The 19,652-nt window shown below is 39.9% G+C and overlaps 1 protein-coding gene across 4 annotated transcripts in view; it reads right to left on the reverse strand.

The window, feature by feature from the left end:
• The window catches only part of WWP1 (WW domain containing E3 ubiquitin protein ligase 1), a 238,101-nt gene that overhangs the window by 22,451 nt on the left and 195,998 nt on the right, over positions 1-19,652 (reverse strand). For all 4 annotated transcript variants that reach the window (XM_089679707.1, XM_089679708.1, XM_089679710.1 and 1 more), the window contains 7 exons: positions 15,487-15,582; positions 13,177-13,351; positions 10,014-10,068; positions 9,666-9,750; positions 7,600-7,728; positions 4,115-4,187; positions 3,817-3,888 (listed from right to left, as the gene is read on the reverse strand). In XM_089679707.1, coding sequence (XP_089535833.1) covers positions 3,817-3,888; positions 4,115-4,187; positions 7,600-7,728; positions 9,666-9,750; positions 10,014-10,068; positions 13,177-13,351; positions 15,487-15,582 — 685 coding nt within the window. The remainder of the gene's footprint in view (positions 1-3,816; positions 3,889-4,114; positions 4,188-7,599; positions 7,729-9,665; positions 9,751-10,013; positions 10,069-13,176; positions 13,352-15,486; positions 15,583-19,652) is intronic.

The raw sequence follows: 19,652 nt of genomic DNA on the forward strand, positions 1-19,652 counted from the left end.
TTTAGATACACTTTAAGAAGCTTACACCAAGGAAATTAAAAAGGAGCCTTTCAGTAAAGCTACCATCTGCCACAGCCAAAGCACCACTGCATGGGTGAAGTTAAAACTGGAAGGCTCAATTAAATTTACAGAAATATGTGACACTTCCAGAAATACTATACAATCACAGAAGCAGTCATGTGAATGTAAATGTGTAAGGATTTATTATTTTTAAATATACAATTTCAAGAGCAACCTGTAAATACCAAACATCTGAAGAAAGGTGACTAAGCATTACCCTCCTGTGGACTGGTACAATACAAAAGATAGAACAGGTTTGATTTACTAAAACTGCAAAATCTGGTTCAGCTCTGCATTGAAATCAAATCGCCTTGTTCAATGAAAGATTACGTTTACCTTTGGAAACATGTTCCATGTTCCACCCGTTTTTAGGGTGGAACATATAACATGTTCCCACTGCTGCCCAATTCCGACCTCCCCCCCCCCCCGTGACAGCAGTACAGGGAGAAGTTGACTGTACTACCTGTCAGTTTTTTTAAATCAGAGCAGCCATACGGGACTCCTCCCACACAGCCACATCATTCAGTCATAGATTTCTGTGAATTAATGAACTACAAGTACCAACATTCTTTGACGATGTTGGTTTGTAGTTCTCAATGAACTTCCATGGCGCTGTGGTAGTTCATTCAGTCTACCTGTCAGTGGTAAGCTGTTTGTCAGTTTAGTGATCTGCTGATCACTAGTGCAATGCTTTCCAGGCTCAAAACGTGCATTTATTACTATTTTTTAAAAAGTTTATCCTTTAAGCTTTAACAAAAAAAAATGCAAGTTGATTGGCTTCTATGTGGAACTGTACCAGATTTTACACTCTCCAGCTTTAGTAAATCAACTCCAATGATTCAAAAAGTAGCATGGAAAGTATGGTAAACTTTTTTTTTTAATGTCAAACAGCAATATCATATTGTCAGACCAGAAGACTTTTTTTTTTTTTTTTTTTTTTTCAAACACCTTACCCAGAGTTTAACAATTTGCTGCCTCGGCCACTTGTAAAATTACTCCCATATATGTCAAACTGCATTTTTTTTCTAGAAAATTACTTGGAACACCCAAACATTATATATTGTTTGAAAGCAGAGGTCCTGGAAAATTAAATGGTGGCTTTTGCAATTTTTTTCCTTTCAATAAATTAGTTTCAAAAGTTTTAAAGTATACAGCTTGTGACCGCTGTCAGATATACAGATAGAAGTGCAAGATCAATGACTTGCAAGTCAAAAGCAGTCGTACAAACTGAAAAGTTGTAGCAAATGACAAAACATTTAGTATGTAAAAAAGTACATTAATCATACTACAACAGAGAAACCATGTGGATAACAGGAGATGAAATCCATCCGCCTATACCAGAGAGACAGGTGCTAGTGGATATGCAGGCGCAGACACTATGCAAAAAACAAAGGAGTGCATAAGAAATAATCATCTCTATGGAAGAGCCTAGGAAAATAGAAGAAAAGAAGATGAGGGGGGGGGGGGGGGGAGAGAGAAGAAGGAAGTGGAAAAGGACATCAAGGGCACTTAAACCGGAACCCCAGGGTCTCAGCACTCATAGCGGCAATCTTTTAGGTCACATAATGTGCCTGCCTTTACACACACGAACTTTAATGGCATCCCAGCCTTAGTCTGTAGGGTTTAATAATGAGTTGGCCGACCTTTTGCAGCTATAACAGCTTCAACTCTTCTGGGAAGGCTGTCCACAAGGTTTAGGAGTGTGTCTATGGGAATGTTTGACCATTCTTCTAGAAGTGCATTTGTGAGGTCAGGCACTGATGCCGGACGAGAAGGCCTGGCTCACAGTCTCCACTCTAATTCATCCCAAAGGTGTTCTATCGGGTTGAGGTCAGGACTCTGTGCAGGCCTGTCAAGTTCCTCTACCCCAAATTCACTCCTCCATGTCTATATGGACATTGCTTTGTGCACTGGTGCGCAGTCATGTTAGAACAGTAAGGGGCCATCTCCAAACGGTTCCCACAAACTTGGAAGCATGAAATTGTTGAAAATATCTTGGTGTGCTGACGCCTTAAGAGTTCCCTTCACTGGAACTAAGGGGTCCAAGCTCAACCCCTGAAAAACAACCCCACACTATAATTCCCCCTCCACCAAACTTTACACATGGCACAATGCAGTCAGGCAAGTACCGTTCTGGCAACTGCCAAACCCAGAAATGTCCATCGCACTGGCAGACAGGGAAGCTTGATTCATCATTCCATAAAACACATCTCTACTGCTCTAGAGTCCAGTGGCGGCGTGCTTTACACCACTGCATCCAACGCTTTGCATTGCACTTGGTGATGTAAGGCTTGGATGAAGCTGCTTGGCCATGGAAACCCATTCCATGAAGCGCTCTACACACTGTTGTTTTGTTAATCTGAAGGCCACACCAAGTTTGGAGGTCTTTAGCTATTGACTCTGCAGACAGTTGGTGACTTCTGCACACTGTACGCTTAAGAATGCACTGACCCCGCTCTGTCATTTTACGTGGCCTACCACTTGGTGATTGACTTGCTGTTGTCCCCAGTTGCTTCCACTTTGTTATAATACCACTAACAGTTGACCGTGGAATATTTAGTAGCAAGGAAATTTCACGGATGGACTTATTGCACAGGTGGCAACCTATCACAGTACTGCACTTGAATTCACTGAGCTCCTGAGAGTGACCCATTCTTTCACAAATGTTTCTAGAAGCAGTCTGCATGTCTAGGTGCTTGCTTTTATACACCTGTGGCCATGCGGTGATTGGAGCACATCAATCCAATGATTTGGAGGGGTGTCTCAATACCTTGGGCAATATAGTGTATGTACTTTATTTTTATTGAAATTTGATTGCTTCATACATTTATAACATACACAGTTTGAATAAAATAAACAATCTTATGAAAAAACTCACTCCTCTTCATGAAAAAAGTAATGGCCACTCATTAAAAAACTTAAATACCATCACCTTGTGCAAATTACCTTGTGCAAAACAATTTTAATTCTGCTCAAATCTATTACTACTATTATACAAACTGAAAATTAGCACTTGCTATTATGGAGTGGCACAAGATAGCGATTATGGAGAGAACGATGATACAAAGTTAAATGGTAAACATGGTAATGATGCTTAGTCAGTGCGGTAAGCAGTGGCAGGTTGTATTTTCTATCATTTCTTTCAATGGAAAACCATTCATTGGGACAAGAGGGAGGATTGTATAGTAAATGTTATTTATTTTTTTTTTATCTGGCTTCCACAGACCCCCTGAGACCCATCTATGGGTTAAAAGAAAAACCCTATCCTAAATTGTGTTTACTACAAACTTGGCTTGGCCGTGAATGACAAACCACTTTTGATACTATTTTATGCTCAGAAAACAATACTTCTTACACTTATTTAATTCTACATCACTCTTCTCTAAACCGACCTATTAGTAGCTTGGCTGTCCAGCCAAATTTAGCAATATGTTAGACTGGTTCACATTAGTCTGTAGATTTTGCTTCTACCCATATCTGTTATTATATATCCTGCTGCAAATATCTCCTCTTATTTTTTTATACTTAGCTCTCTTATTATAATATACTTAAGTGGTTTGTTGTTTTGATATTACTTTATTTCTCTTGCTCTGTCACCAGGACAGGAGATTGGTTAAGGGAAATTTTCTCAAAAAGGTGCAAATGCAGCAATTTCCTGAGTGAGGTTCTATTGCTTCCCGATGAATCTAAAAAAAAAAAAAATTGAGACAGATTTCCTTGTTGATTCCCATTGTTTAAAATAAAATGCTGATTTACCTGTTGAAAGGAGTCTTCAAATAACGTCTGCCTGGACACAGTTATCTTGACATGGCTCGGTAATGCATTAGACTACAAAGAAATGCACAGTCAGGTCAGTATGGGAAGGTCTGGTAAGATGGATGCAGACAGAAGAACATATTAATATATCCTGAATACAGAGAGGATTACATAGACGACATCTTCCTTATCATTGCCAGCACCTTCCAGCAGCAGCACATTTCAGAAAGAAGCACCATTCTGTCAATCAAGCTTCTTAAGATTTGTAATCCTCAAGAGACTTTAAAAAAATGATTACCTGACACAAATAGCGAAAGTGGGCAAGCTTCCACCGAAAACTGCGTTCATAGGCAATCTGAGGGCCCTTAGTTCTAGAAGAGATAAACAGGAAAAAAGTTAATTTTTAGCATTTTGCAAATATAACCTATACCAGGCTGGAGTGCTAAAATTCCTGAGGTCACAAAATTAATTTTAATTACTATACTATAATAAATCAACAAAATGTTTCTTTGCCAGTCAACAAGCACAATTATACAGTTCCTTCACTGTGCAACCAGCGCAAAAAAAAAACAAACGCACAGTTCCTTCACTATTTAACCAGCACAAATACACCGTTCCAACACTGTGCAACCAGCACAAATACACAGTTCCAACACTGTGCAACCAGCACAAATACACTGTTCCAACACTGTGCAACCAGCACAAATACACCGTTCCAACACTGTGCAACCAGCACAAATACACCGTTCCAACACTGTGCAACCAGCACAAATACACAGTTCCAACACTGTGCAACCAGCACAAATACACTGTTCCAACACTGTGCAACCAGCACAAATACACCGTTCCAACACTGTGCACCCAGCACAAATACACCGTTCCAACACTGTGCAACCAGCACAAATACACAAATCTCCAAATTACTTTTTTTCTGCTGTGATCTGACTTCCTGTTAGTGAATGGCTAGGTTTGTTCTACAATTGCACCACATGTAGGAATGCAGCCAGCCTCTCTTGCTGGTGCACGACATAGACCAGGGACTATGGGATCTGTAGTGTGTATAGAGCAGTGGACATAACTGCAAGTAACATACAGTGCTCATTCCAAACAAATGAAACAAAGGGGGAAAAAAAGAAACGTCTAGAATTTCACAGGTGGCGTTACAAGGAGGCAAAAAAAATCAACAAGCAGAGGTGAAACCCCCTTACAGCAAATGTGGTACAAGGGTGAACATGGAACATTTGTGGCTAAAACTCCCTATTAGAGTCCCTGAAAGACGAAATAAACCCCGTAGGACATGGGTGTCAAACTAGTGGCCCTCCAGCTGTTGCCAACATGAGGCATCACAAGATTGACAGTTACAAGTATGATTCCGAAAGGTAGACGCATGATGGGACTTGTAGTTTTGCAACAGCTGGAGGTCCACCAGTCTGACACCCCTGCCATAGGAGAATAAACCTTTGATATTTGAGTGGGAGAGTTCTCTAATTAATATGAATGCCTGTTAAAAGAAATCCTCTCACTCTAATATCTAAATTATGCTAATTTCACACCATTTCCTAAAACAACACATTCAAAGGCTCATTAGCTGGCTTCTATATAGGTATGCAGGATACATCAGTGCTAGCCGCACAGGGCACCATGTCCATTTGCTCATTGTGTGTGTGACAAGGAAACTATACATAAAAGTGGGCAGAATACACAAGAACACTTGCAGCTTTAAAACACAAATGAGCTGCAAGGCAGTGTAGCCCAGATGACTTTTCACTACAAAACACTAACAACTCCCTCGTGTCACTCAAGGTTGTTTCAAGGCCTGACTCTTATACCATGGGATTTAGCAAATAATTACCCAAAGGTGGACTCTCTCCTTAGAGCAAAAATAGGTCATTACACCCACCATACAAATATAACTTTCAATTCTTAAAGGGGTACTCCTAGGTAGCTCCATTACTAAAATTAAAACAGATATGAATTTAGAGACATTTACACTACAATGGTAAGCTAACTCTATCTATACGTCACATTGGATAAGCAAACCTATACTTTACATGGTAACAAAACAGAGTGCACCCTGAACCCTTCAAAGCATTCTGGGCACAGCAGTAGCTTTTTCCTTGGGGATTCTCTCTCTCTCTGGCAGCATTTACAGAGCGGGGATAGAAGGGGAAGAGAGGGGAATAAGTTAATTCTCTAACTCATGTAGTCATATGTGTAATCTGAGTTTTCGCTATTTGCAACGCAAATAGGCTATTTGATAAGCATGACAACCTACATATTTCTCTCGCTACAGTTTTCCTTTTAAAGAAAAAATAAAATGAATCCAACGCATTTTTTAATTTTTCTTTAAAGTTTTAAAACTGATGTCTTATAGAATTCTGTGTATAAAATTTCCAACTGACACTGTGAACGTGGCAATACCTGCAGGTCCCTTTACGTGACATGTATGGCGATACTGCAAGGAGAAAACAACTAACATGCTACCTTACAAAATCTCAACTGATATGAATACAGAAAGGCAATGTGCAAGACTCTTAATAAAATAAACTCTCTATATCTCTAGTTGGAGACGACCAAGCAAACCCCATTCACATTGTTACCACTGAAGATAGACGAAAACTGATCAACAGCATAGTCTTCCCCAACTGTGCACCGTGTGTATACTCTAAACCAGTATTTCTTAAACCTTTTTCAGTCAAGTCACCCTTTAAAATTCTGCACAATCTTGAGGCACCTTATACCAAATGTAAAAAACTAAACAAATAGTTTTACAGGACGTAGCAACATCTGCACATGCAGGACACCAAACGTTAGAGGTGATTTATTCTTCCAAAAGCAGTTACACTTTTGCACAGTGGCACTGACTAGTATTCCATTGTTTCTCTTCTGCCTCAGTTTCTCTCTCTCACTCAGCTAGTGTGACCCCAGTGCTTACAAAGAGGGGCAGGGAAGGGGCAAGCAAGGATGCTATGCAGGTGCCCGATGTCCTTATCAACTGATGACATCATTGGTTATGTCGTCAGTGGCTAGAAAGTTGTAATGGTACACAATGAAAATCTGTGGCTTTGTGTAACTAAAAAGAAGGCTTGATCCACCTGCTGCTAGTATACTATTTGTGGGCATTTTTTAGGCATTTTGTCAAGGCACCCCTGAAGAAACCTGAAGACACCCTGGTTGAAAAGGGCTGCTCTAAACAATAATATACACTAGGTAGGTCTCTTTAAAAAAGCTATACATAGTAGTTTTTCCAATGCAAGGTAAGTGACAACACTGGTGTGAAATGAAGCAACAGACTGAATGAGCTAAAGAAAAATAAAATGTCATATAGACAGAAAAGAGATATACATATATTATGTATATTCTTCACAGAAAAAAAATCATGGGAAAGCTGGTTCTTTTTCATGTAACTACAGTTAGAAAGATTGTGATGAGCATGTTTTTTTTTACAGAAACCTTCTGCAACACGCACAGCCACAATGTGACACTCTGCATTGTGTTTGCTTCATCACAGCAAGGAATTTAAAAGCGTTTCAGCCTGGTCACAGCACAGCAGAGCACACTGCATGCAAAGCTCTGGGTGAGCCCAAATGCAGGATGAATATCTACTGGCTCTGTTGCATTGGGACAAAAAAAACTTCAGACGTTTATGGGAAAGAGCTGAACAACCATCACTGCCAAAAACTCACACATGTATCCTAACTTTTGTGTTTAGGGTAGTTAACAATAATTGTATTCCACTCCTGGAGCTGAATGGGACAGGCGAACATGCTTGCCATTACTTACACTGAAGACTTTCCAGTCCGAGGGTCATTGAAAGTGGTGGTCTTTGTGTTGTGATCTACAAAGTACTTTACTCCCTCTCTTGTGTAGCGGATTTCCCAGCCCTCTGGCAAAGGATCCTCATTTTGTAAACTGTGGGAAGGGAGCAACCATTAACAGGTGGCCTTTCTTAATACAGCATTTTACAGTAACATGTAAACAGAGCATAGGACATAACAGTGATATTCGTAGTGACACTTGGAGTGATCCTTGGGAAATCAAATCATTGGCATAATGTTATGTTGAAATATTTAAAAAATAATGTATTTAAATACTGGCATAGGACATCAAAAAGAGAAAAGCATTTTTCATAGAGAACACATGCTGGTGCCTAGGCATTCTGGCCCAAAGTAAATTTAGCCTATATTCTTAACTGCAAAATATTGAGGCCTCAGGACAGATAACGGTTGGGCTTAAAGCGGAACTTCACCCTCTCAGTCAACACTATTTTAATCCTTATGCTGCTAGCATTAGTAAATAGATAGGGATGTATTTCATATTTACACTTTTTCAGACTTTTTTGGGGTTGTTTTTTTTTTTACATCTATTCAGTTAATTCCTGGTTTCCATGCCTAGGCAAATGATGACATACATCCTAGAAGTCTTCAGGAGAGGAGGAGGTATTTTCTTAGCTAAGCACTCCCTCCTGCCTGCATGTCTGAGCTAAGGGCAGATGGATTCCAGGAAGTATATGCTGCATGAATCATCTGCCCTTATTCAAGGTGGCTACGGTCAGAAATGCTAGGGGGTGTTTTTCAAAGTAATTTCTCAGCAAAATAAAACATGGAGACATGGATGAATTGGTAGGCTTGCTTTGAATATTAAAAATGAATTAAAGCTTTTTTGGTTTGTGGGGCTCAGCTGCAGTGAAGTTCCGCTTCAGTTTGTACTGTGCATACTTGTCAATTGGTTTTGTGTTAAAAAATTATTTTAAAAATCATTGAGTAATTGTGTTCACTAGATGTCATAATTCTTTCTGAATCAGCTACAAACTGATCTGAGAAAATGCAAGAGTATTTGCACAACTATAACTTGTTTGAACTATGACATTTATGCTCTAATGGCCTGGAAAAGGGTTTCATAGGACTTGCCAGTCTTGCATTCTGGATATGTTAAATCCAAAGAGCCCTACAAATGGAGAAAAGTTAGTTACCCAAAAAGGGGGTCAAGTGAAAACCAGATGAACTGAAAACTGATGCTATCCAAAGAAACTATTAAGTGCACACTAGATGCAGTTCAGTGCGCTTTTTTCTGCATCAAAAATGCATACCCAGTGCTTTCCATGTATTCCAATGGCCCTGGTTCACACTAGTGCAGTCAGTTCCAGTCAGTTTCCGGTGCAGAAAAAAAAAGTAGAACATGCCACATTTCTTTTCTGCACAGAACCATACTGGAACATAGAAAACTGCATTAAAACTGCACCAGAACTGTGTGTGGTGTGAACTGTAAGCAAAAAATGTATCTGGAGTGCATTTTTGTAGTGTGAACTGGCACTAAAATGGTGATTTCACAATCAAGGTTGCAAACAAAATACCAAGAAGGGTTATGGGCTGCTATTGCAAATGGTGCTGGGAAAATTAAGTCTTTACAAAGATAATGGGCTGGATATGGGACACTGCTCATAAATTCACTGCATGCAGATGGTCTGACTGCTATGCAAAAATTCACAAACAGGCAGAGTTACTGGAAAATTCTAAAACTGTGGGGGAAAATTCATTTAGTTACATGGGCATAAAAGGTTTTCATTTTATCCTTTTACTAAAATAAAAGCAAAAACCTAAAAAGGCAGGTAATACTGCATCCTGCACCAATAATTGAAATCTTATTTCTTCTTGCTTCAGGAATGTCGTTTCTACCTGCAACCTTATTCACTAGATGGATATAATTCTAGAATGCCTTGAGCCTAAAAGTGCAGGGAATTATGGGAAATGTCAATGCTCTGTAAATATATGGGTACACTGCATTTTTGAATCTGTGGTGAAATGAAGCAAAGTAATGAATAAAATAAATGACAAATGGCAAAATCTTACCCTTGTGTCCGAGGATCTTCCCACTGAGTTGTTTTTGTGTTATGATTTACAAAATATACCCTATCTGTGGAGTCTACTCTTCGTTCTGGAAAATAAACACATGTATAAGTTCAGTCATATTAAAAAAATCTAACGAAAAGTTAGAGTTCAGTTACAATCAAAGAACTATCATATTTTGAGGCAGCTTAATTTGCAAGCCATTGGACTTCTCTCATGACAGCTTTGCATTAACAGCTCATTTCAGACCGGTATCTAGAATTCACACAGATATTGTTCTTTGCAATGCCAGGATGAGCCATCTTCCACAAGTCAATAATATGGATTTATGCCACTATAATATTCTCTTACCCCAGCCTGGTGGTAAAGGTCCTAGTGGATCATTTTCCGCTGATAACATGGAAGCCTAGAATGCAACATTTTAGTATTACTAGTGAATATCTTCAAACATTTCCTTTAGAACAGATAACTGAACTTAAAAAAAAAGTAAACACATAAAAAGGGCCCAAACACACCTATTCATCTGCATTGCAGTACAGGCTGTACCTCCTAATTATATGAGTCATCATGAGAAAACATGTTGTATGTACCCATCCATTACAATACAGGCTCTCAATGCATTTCCACACACAAAAAACAAACATCAGATCTTTTTTTACCCAATAAATTGCAATGCAGCTCAGACATTTTCTATCATATGATTGCTGTGTGTGCAGGGTCATGTGCATAGCTTGATGTGTGTATGCGCCCATAAGAAATGAATAGGTACATCCCCAAAATGCCAGTGCAACACGTGTATAATACACACCCACCTAAAATGGGCCCTAATGCAGAATTCTTGGCAGAAACAAAATCCACAATATAAACATATAAAATATTCATTAAAATATATTTTATATCTGTCTTTATTTCAGTCTTCTGTGATCACCTGCACAGCAAGAATGTCACTAGTAAAGGGCGGGGTCAGCAGTTATAACAAGTCAGGGTCTCCTGACTTACAAAATTCTGTCAATTAGAAGTTCCTTAGATGACAGCCTCTTGATCGACCTTGGTCTTTTGTGGCAGGAGAGGATGACAAATCCACTTTCTATGAGGCAGCACAGGATAACACCTACAGAGATCTTGAGGACCAGTCTTTTCATGGCTCCACCTCTCCATTCTACTGTTCTAAATAAAATCCTTTTAGTGGAAATGAATGTGCTGGTTCTGCACAATGACATAGTTGTCTGGATCACAAGACTGACTGCTCAGATTGACAAAACAGTTGCCATTTAGGTATTCCACTGTGTGTTTGGATGTTTGCCTGTTCAGCTTTTAAGTGTATGTTGCCCTAAACGTTCATTTTTGCTGTGTGTGTTCACATGTGTATTTTATAAACTATATTCTCTATCATTTTAATGTACTTCTTTCATCTGAGTACCTCTGGTTGATCCTGCTAGTCACCTTTCTTTCTTGTTCTATTGTCAGTTATCATCCATAGGCTGACAAGTCAGAAGTACAGGACAATGTGCAGACACACAACATGCTTGTATTGAGTAGTTTGTTCAGCCACCACACCCCCCTGCCAATCACAGCCTTGCTCTTTGAGCAGACCCCCTGTTCAAGCACAGCCTGCAGCTTGCCTCAGGCTGAAGACACTACTGAATATAGGCACAATGTCCTGATACCCCGCCCACGATCAGGAGGAAGAGATGCATGGCCACACAAACCTTTTAACCTCCTAAGAAAGATCATTTCTGAAACTAAACAAAATAAGTTATGGTTCCTGCATCGTTATAACTGTGTTTGACCATTGCTTCCGAACAGAGCAAGGGTTCTTCTCTATTGCATGCTGCTGTGGCCATTTTATGAATAAATCAAATGATGAGATAGCATACCTTTTCTATTGATGCACCTGGAATGTATTTAGCAGATATTAAGCAAAGGTCATACTCACCTAGGCAGATAAGACATCTGTCCCTACACTGCCTCTAAGATCAAGAACTGAGTCAGTCACTGGCTCTCTGCTCTGCCCCTCCAGCACTCAATGGAGCACCTGGCTGTGGTGGGAGTGGATGGCTTATGCTCTCAGCAGCGCACAGCAAGGCTGAGCAAGCTGCTGGTCAGATATCCTGGTGGATCCCAACATTAAAGTTGGAATTCCCCCAGAGTCTGGACTGGCTGAGCGACGTCAACTGATAGCAGATTTTAGGCCGCTGTCAACTGAATATGGATCGCAGGAGTGCAGAACAAAGTGCACTCCAGTGACCCAAAGGAAAAGTAGGACCAAAAGGAGCTTTGACCCTACATCTCCTTTAACTGTTTAACTAGGCTTTAATTGGTTTTGATCTGGCTCCTCGTGTTAACTATTCAACTTGCCTCTGAGATATTAATATGGGGGGAGTACACCCACATAAGCCATGAGTGCTCATCACAACATATCAAACAATTTCTGTATATCAGCACCCTAGTTGTAATTTTACAACACAAGGTGTCCTAATTACTAGTTATCAAGCTACAGAAACACTTAAAAAAAAAAAAAAAAATTTCCAGCTCACTTTCCAACCAGCCTGCAACAAAACTGAACTGACCCCGTCTATCAGTTCATGTTAAAAACAAGGATTTTAGTCGCACACATTTGCAAATAAATGTCTAAGCTGCAGTGGCCATGTCAAGGCACCCCAGTTTACTGTGGTTCTAATCTAGGCTGGTTCAGCAGGGTCCAGCTGAGATTTGAACCATGTATGGGCAGATCAATCAACTTTGGTACAACCAGCCTGTTGGATTTTACATGCAATTATTGCTAGCTGCTGTTCTAGTCGCTAGCAGTAATCACTGTGTTTTTGCGCTGTCCCCACCAGAACACAATGGCTCTGTGGGAGGGACTTCCCCATCAACACTGACTGTGTCGATGGGGGAATAGTGATTTTATTTCCTTTAACCCATGGTTGCAGGAAAGGAAATTGCTCCATCTATGGCCAGCTTAAGGGTTTTAAGGAATTATAGAGTTAAGACTGCAGTACACTGGGGTGTCTTGACGTGACCACTGCAGCTTACACATATATTTGCAATTGAGCGTGACTAAACCACTTGTTTTTAATGTTAATGGTTAGAAAGGGTCAATTCGGGTGTGTTGCAGGCTGGCTGGTAAGTGAGCTGGGAATTTTTGTTTGTTTTTGATGTGCATTTCCCTTCCATGTGCTCTTTGCTACAAAGGCTAGTCATAGGTTGCAGTGGTTGCCATAAGTTTGTACAGAATCACTTTAGCAGTCCTAGAAGCATAATGATGAGCACGGTTTAAATTTACTGTAGTTGTACCAGTGTCAGACTGCATCAGGCTGAAATGAATTGCTGCACTTTGTAAATCATTATTGTTTTTTACAGCACTTTCTTGATTAAGCATGTTCCTGTGGCTGAATGAATAAAAGTAGCATTTCTTGCAGCTACAACTTCATAGGAATGTAACCAATAAAAAGCCAAAAGCATTCCATCAAATTACAGTGTACCCAGATAATTCGTAAGAGACCTCACACACCGAATAGAGGTATCGCTGGTTGAACTGCTGCATAGCCCCCTGGAGTTGGTTTCGTTGTGACTGCCACTGTTCAAAGTTCCGCACAGACTCCATGGTAGGCCGCTGCCATGTCGTAGTTCTAGTGTTATGGTCAACATAGTAAACCCTTCCACGGTCATCAACCCGTCTTTCCCATCTGAAGGATAAAAAGTGAAGGTGGTTATTCAGTAGGAAGATCTTAAACTCCAAATAGATCTCTTCATTTTTCTGTGTGTTAAGCCAGGTATTGATTGCCTTCAGCATTTACATGACTCTGCTGCCTAGCTATCCATCTGTGACCAAAAAAGGCTCAGATGTTCAGCCCAGTTACTGGTGTCACCTCTAGAATTGTGTTTTGCACTTATTCTTGAGAATCCACTAGGAGTTTTAAGTAGGAATGGCTTTCATTCTTTGCCAGGAACTAGGTGTGTAAGAGGGTGCTTCTATCCCCACCCTAATCCTTCTGCTCTTTTATCAGTCACTTGTTACAAGTTTTAGAAGGCAAACCACTGTTGTTAACTGCAGTCAATTGCTTTGCTTCTTATGCAAACATGTAGGAGAGGTGTGGAAAGACTGACCACTGAGCTATGCAGTCCAAGATCAAAACCAGAAGAAAGAATCCTAGGATTTCTGCTCTACATCAGTTAGAAAACCTATTGAGAAAGCCTCAAGAAACTGTTTTGTAGATTTAAATGCACACACTATTTTTAACTTGCAACTTCAGTTTTTGCATTAAATCGATTGGCACACATCGGGTATACATGGTCAATTGTTATCAATAGCCATTAGGAAGTTGCTGACAAGGGCTAATAGAGGTATAGGGATTACAAATAAAAGATATAAATCATTTAATGGAAAACATCATAGCAATTGTTTATAATACATGAATTTAGCAAACAAACCTTTTTTGTCACAAAACATTTTTGGTGGTGAAATAATCACTTCAATTTAAAAAGACAAACACTTGGAAGGCTCACCTGCTTTTTATTATCTATCTATATATATATCTATATATATCTATATACACATACACACACACATACATATACACACACACAGAAATTGAGAGACACTGTGGCCTTAAGGTGCTCAAGGATAAACTAAAAATGTTTTTACAAAGTTTATTAACCAAAGTCAGTAAAAAAAAAATGCATAGATGACATTTAGCTTAAATAGATCATCTCCATTTGTAACATCCTAACTTTATATGGGACACCCCTATGTTACCAGTGTTACATGTATCATATCAAAATCATTTGTATATCACAGTATATACATATACATGGAGTCCTCATAAGCCTAAAAGCATTTAGCAGGCCATACCTGTTTCCTCAAGAGGACTTCACGGAATTCCAATTTTAGTATTCATAGAGAAAATAGATGAGGCTTATGGGGACCCCACATATATGTTACTGTGATATACAGATGTCCCTAAATTATACTCTTTTAGTAAATTTACTCTATTTGTGATGTGGTGCAGACATAAATGTTATCAACTACCTATACCTGTACCAGAGTCTCCAGTCATATACTTTACTTGCTTTGAGAAATTCCAAATCATCAATATTGTCTTTTCCATCTAGCCCAGTGGTTCTTAACCTGGGTTCGATCGAACCCCAGGGGTTCGGTGAGTCAGTCTCGCGGGTTCGGCGGAGGTGAAGACCCACACCCGACTCATATGATTCGTGCAGTAAATATTCATTATTATGTTTTTGTGTGAAAATCATGTTTTAATGGTTTTGTTCTTTGTTCTTAACGGTTTTGTTCATTTTGTGCACCTATGTATAAATATATACCTAAATATATATCTATGTTTTGAATTTTAAAAATCATATTTTATTTTTCCAATTAAGAAGGGTTCGGTGAATGCGCATATGAAACTGGTGGGGTTCAGTACCTCCAACAAGATTAAGAACCACTGATCTAGCCCCTGCATAAAGTGGTGTGGGACTGGTCAGGGATACCCCCTTGCAGCACACTGAATGCTTGATTTCTAAATGGTCATCAACTAATGCAGCTGAATGAACCTGCTGATCTCCAATTGTTGAAGATTAAATCCCATCATGCCAAACAATATTTGTACAACTTCATGATTTCTAGTACAGTGACAGCGCTCTTATGAACCCATATACTGTACATGTCATATGTTAGTCCTAGTTTGTCAGTCACAAAACTCATGGTGCATTTGATTTTTCACCAAGGCATCAGAAGTATTTGGCTGGCTGTAGTAAAGTTTCATCTTCCACAGATCAATATTTATGGTATAACATGTTAGTCAGCTGTCCATCTTACCCAGGAGGTAAAGGCTGCGGCCTCTCCCACGTCGTCGTTCTTGTGTTGTGATCAACGTAATATGTTCTACCATGAGGATCCTTCCTCTGTTCCCATCTAAAAGCAAACAACCAATTAATGCAGTTAAGCAATTATATAACTGCTCTGGCTTGTAAAAGGGTGTAACAATAAATATGAATGGAATGAATGCTTGCTGACATCTTTTTACACTTAGTCTTTTTTAGTAGAACACACCATTCATTTCAGACTTAAAGCTAAACCCCAGACAGATATATATATATATATATATATATATATATATATACACACACATACACGAGTTTAAATACATAGAACTTTTAGATCAGCCTTCTATCATCCCCTGTAAAGCAGCATTAGGAAGGGAGAGCATTAGGGTTCAAACAAGCTCTGCAGTAATGTACTACTAATGTGCAGCCTGATGAGAGAGCAGAAGGATAACATTATGAGTGCTCTGCTTCTCCATTGGGATGACATCACCAGTGTTCTGCTTCTCCACGGTCTTCGCAAGGGCAGGGGTGAGTCCAAGCCCTGCTGCAGCCGCAGTAAAGGTCCCAGACCTGGCTATGCTTTCTGGCAAGTGTACCAAAATGTGTATTTTGGCTGTATGCTTGGAGTTCACCTTTAGAAGGCACTTGTCAGAACATAATAATGCCCGATCTGTTTATGATAGTGCTAGTTACAGGGTTGTCATCCGTTTACTTTCACTCTGGGCGTCACTAATCTGATATAATTGTGCAGGTCAGGTGTCCCAACACATCAGCAGCTACATGCTTGTTTCAGATCAGTGACCTGCTATGTTGAGATGAAAGAATAGCCTGGACTTCAACAGAGCTTATAGCTGTATAAACAAGTCTGCAATGATATTTCCCACATTTTTATCAGGCAAGTTCTCTTTAATGCACCCAGAGACTAAATGCTAATGAGCCCTTTATTCAACTGTCTTTTACCAACCATAGTGGATTTGTATTGTATGATTAATATTGTTTTCTCCAAGTTTAAAGCCAAAGCTGGGATCATGTTGTTAGGAAGAAACCTGAATTAAGACTCTGCAGATTGGAAAGACTAACAGTAGAGGGCACCATAACTTTAGGCACCATCAGTAAGCACATTGAAAGCAGCTCCCAACCTGTTGGTAGAAAGTGTGACTGTCCCTCCTGTGTCTAGAATCAGACATGTTGTGGCCACAAAGTATTTCTGCAATGCACAGGCTCAGGGTGAGAGACTAGGCCTCAAGTACTCCAGAAATCCAGACAGCTGGTAGCAGGCAAGGGTCAGTGAGTGGAAATGACCAATGTCACTGTAGGCAGACAGTAGGAACGGTTTAAAGATCAAAGTTCCGTTTTGTTCTTTGCAACAAAAGCCACAGCAGGGAGATGCTACTTCTACACTGTATGGTGGGAAAGAGCACAGAGTGTTCACATGTGACAATCTACAATCCAGAATAGCTTAACACATCCATCCTCCCAGATCTGTAGCAAAAAACGGAGGCATGCTGGTAGTGACAGGGGGCATACCCTTAGCCAGCCTACATTTTTCTGTTTGCCAGTGTCCAATCCTTCCTTAGGCAGCTGTATAACCCAAAAGTTAAAGACTTACAGTGTCCCTTTATGGATTTCAAGAAAATGATTTTATGGTAAATACAAAAATCTAATTTCTTTTTGGTCCATTAAGGGACAAAGGAAAACTAACTTTCGGGTTATACTGCTGCTTACAGGAGGAATGGATAACAGCAGACTAAACTGTAGACCATCCCAGGATAAACCCTCCTAACCTCCTACCAGCATGCCTTCCTTTTTTTCCTAGTATTCTAGCTTCTTCACTTAGCTATGCTGAGAAAAGACTAAAGGGCTACAAAACTCACAACAGTAAAATTATTCTGTATATGCAGTAAAGTGTGCTTTTTATATTCACTGTGGAACTTAAGGGGCTAATCCTCTGCATTGTGAAAAAAGGATGTTTGATCCTGTCTTCTCTGATCCTCCCCTTCTTCCACGTTCCCCATTTCATCTCCTGATAGTCTTGGGGACACTCTGCACATGCTCAGTTTGGTGTGTACTGCTAGAGTTTTTCTTTTTCTTGGGAGGGTGCATGTGATCAGCACTGGGCCAATCAGTACTGTCCAGACAGAGGGTCAGGGGTTATGCAGCCCCATAGGGCAGTGAGAGAATGAAAACTCCTCCTACAAGCTTGAACCAGTGCTCAGCTGGACACTGATATAAGTCACAAGACTGCTCTAATTTCTGATGAGAAGGTATTTAGCAGTTTATAAGGAAATAATTGCACTTCCATGTTCTGTGTACTGTGGGAGATCAGATATACAGGATCCTGGGTTTAGTAACACTTTAGTGGTTTAGGACAATGAAATTTGTTTCTCTCTATTGAGAGACACAAGAAGTCTAAGACTAAACAGTAGATCAGTAAAATTGTCCCATATTTTGGCCAATGTAATGCAATTGCAGCAAGTGTAAAGCAATAGCATAATAAAAAAAAAAAAAAAAGAAGAAAAGGTCTAAGTTTCTACTCTGTGTTGATATAGTAGAAAAAAAAGGCCACAATCTGTGCAATTAGATACTCAGAAGACAAAAATGACAGCAGTATGGATTAAAGTACAGTATAGCATTCAAAGTGAAGCGATGTAGAGTATATGATGTACTGTACTGGGTGCAGAATGGGTTACTCTGGAGTAGATCACTCTGGCACACCTGCAAATGGAGCAGGCTTTATGTAAATGCCCAATAATTGCTTTTCTATATCCAAATCTACCTTCCATTGCACACATCTCCCCTAGTTCAACATTATAACCCTCATGAAGGGGGTCCTGAAGGACCCCTAAAATTCACTGGCTGTTTAACTGAACACTGTACATGATAAATGGCTTCTGGACTCTGATACCAGTTTGGTGCTCTCATTCCTATAATTTGTTTTACTGCACGTCAATAGCCTATTCATGGCCCATGTGCACCAGATAGCTGTCTACTAAGAGCTTTTACATTAGAAGATAAAAAACTATTGGCAGGCTTACCTACAAAGAATCCAGAGCTACATAACCCTACCGCTCCACTACTATTTATTTTATTTATTTCAGGTACTTGTATAGCTCCAACAATTTACGCAGCTCTTTACATACATATTGTACATTCACATCAGTCCTTAACCCTCAAGGAGCTTACAATATAAAGGTCCCTAACTCACATTCATACACACACATACTAGGGCCAATTTCGACAAGAGCCAATTAAACAACCAGCATGTCTCTGGAAGGTTGGAGAAAACCGGAGTATCTGGAGGAAACCCACGCAGGCACAGGGAGAACATGCAAACTCCATGCAGGTAGTGCCATGGTTGGGATTTGAACCAATGACCCTAGTGCTGCCAGGCAGAATTTCTGATTACTTAGCCACTGTGCGCCCACTAGTAGAAGTGTGGCCTTTCTGGCTGTGTTATATGTTACATTCTCCAAACCATCCCACTCTATACACTGTACTATCACACACACAAAACCATTTGCATTTGGAACACTTCACATCTGGGCTAATTTTGACATTTTCCATATACATATTAAATCAGCATTTTATTGCTAGAAAATTACTCAGAATCCCCAAACATTAAATATTTTCCGAAAGCAAGGCCCTAGAAGAATAAAATGACAGTTGTTGCAAAAATTCAAAATACCCAGTTTTTGGTAACATGTAAAAGATGATGTTGAGCTGCGTAAACAGATAAACATGTAAAACAAACCTTCTGCATGCAGCTTACCCCTCAGCCCCCCTCAATACATACCTGAGCCAGATCCCAATCTAGCGATGTGCACAAGAGCTGAGGTTTTCTCGCTCCTCATTGCTCATTGGCTCAGACACAGCAACTGGAGCCAGTGGCTCCTGCTGCTGTCAATCACGGCCACTGATGAGGGAGCGGGGGAGGCAGGGCTGAGCCCCTCCCTGTGTCTTAAGGAGTGAGCACGCACATCTGCAAACTGCTTGCTATAGGGACACTCAGCGGAGCACCGGCAGGGACCCAAGAAGAGGAGGATCAATTTACTCTGTGCAAAACCATTGCACATAGCAGGCAAGTATAAAATGTTTGTTATATTAATAAAATTAAAAATAAAGTTACATTTACTTGCAAAGATATTTGCCTAAACCACA

The sequence above is a fragment of the Staurois parvus genome, unplaced genomic scaffold (genome assembly GCF_062004578.1).
Source record: "Staurois parvus isolate SC_StPar_1 unplaced genomic scaffold, SC_StPar_1.0 ptg000230l, whole genome shotgun sequence".
Taxonomy (NCBI): domain Eukaryota; kingdom Metazoa; phylum Chordata; class Amphibia; order Anura; family Ranidae; genus Staurois; species Staurois parvus.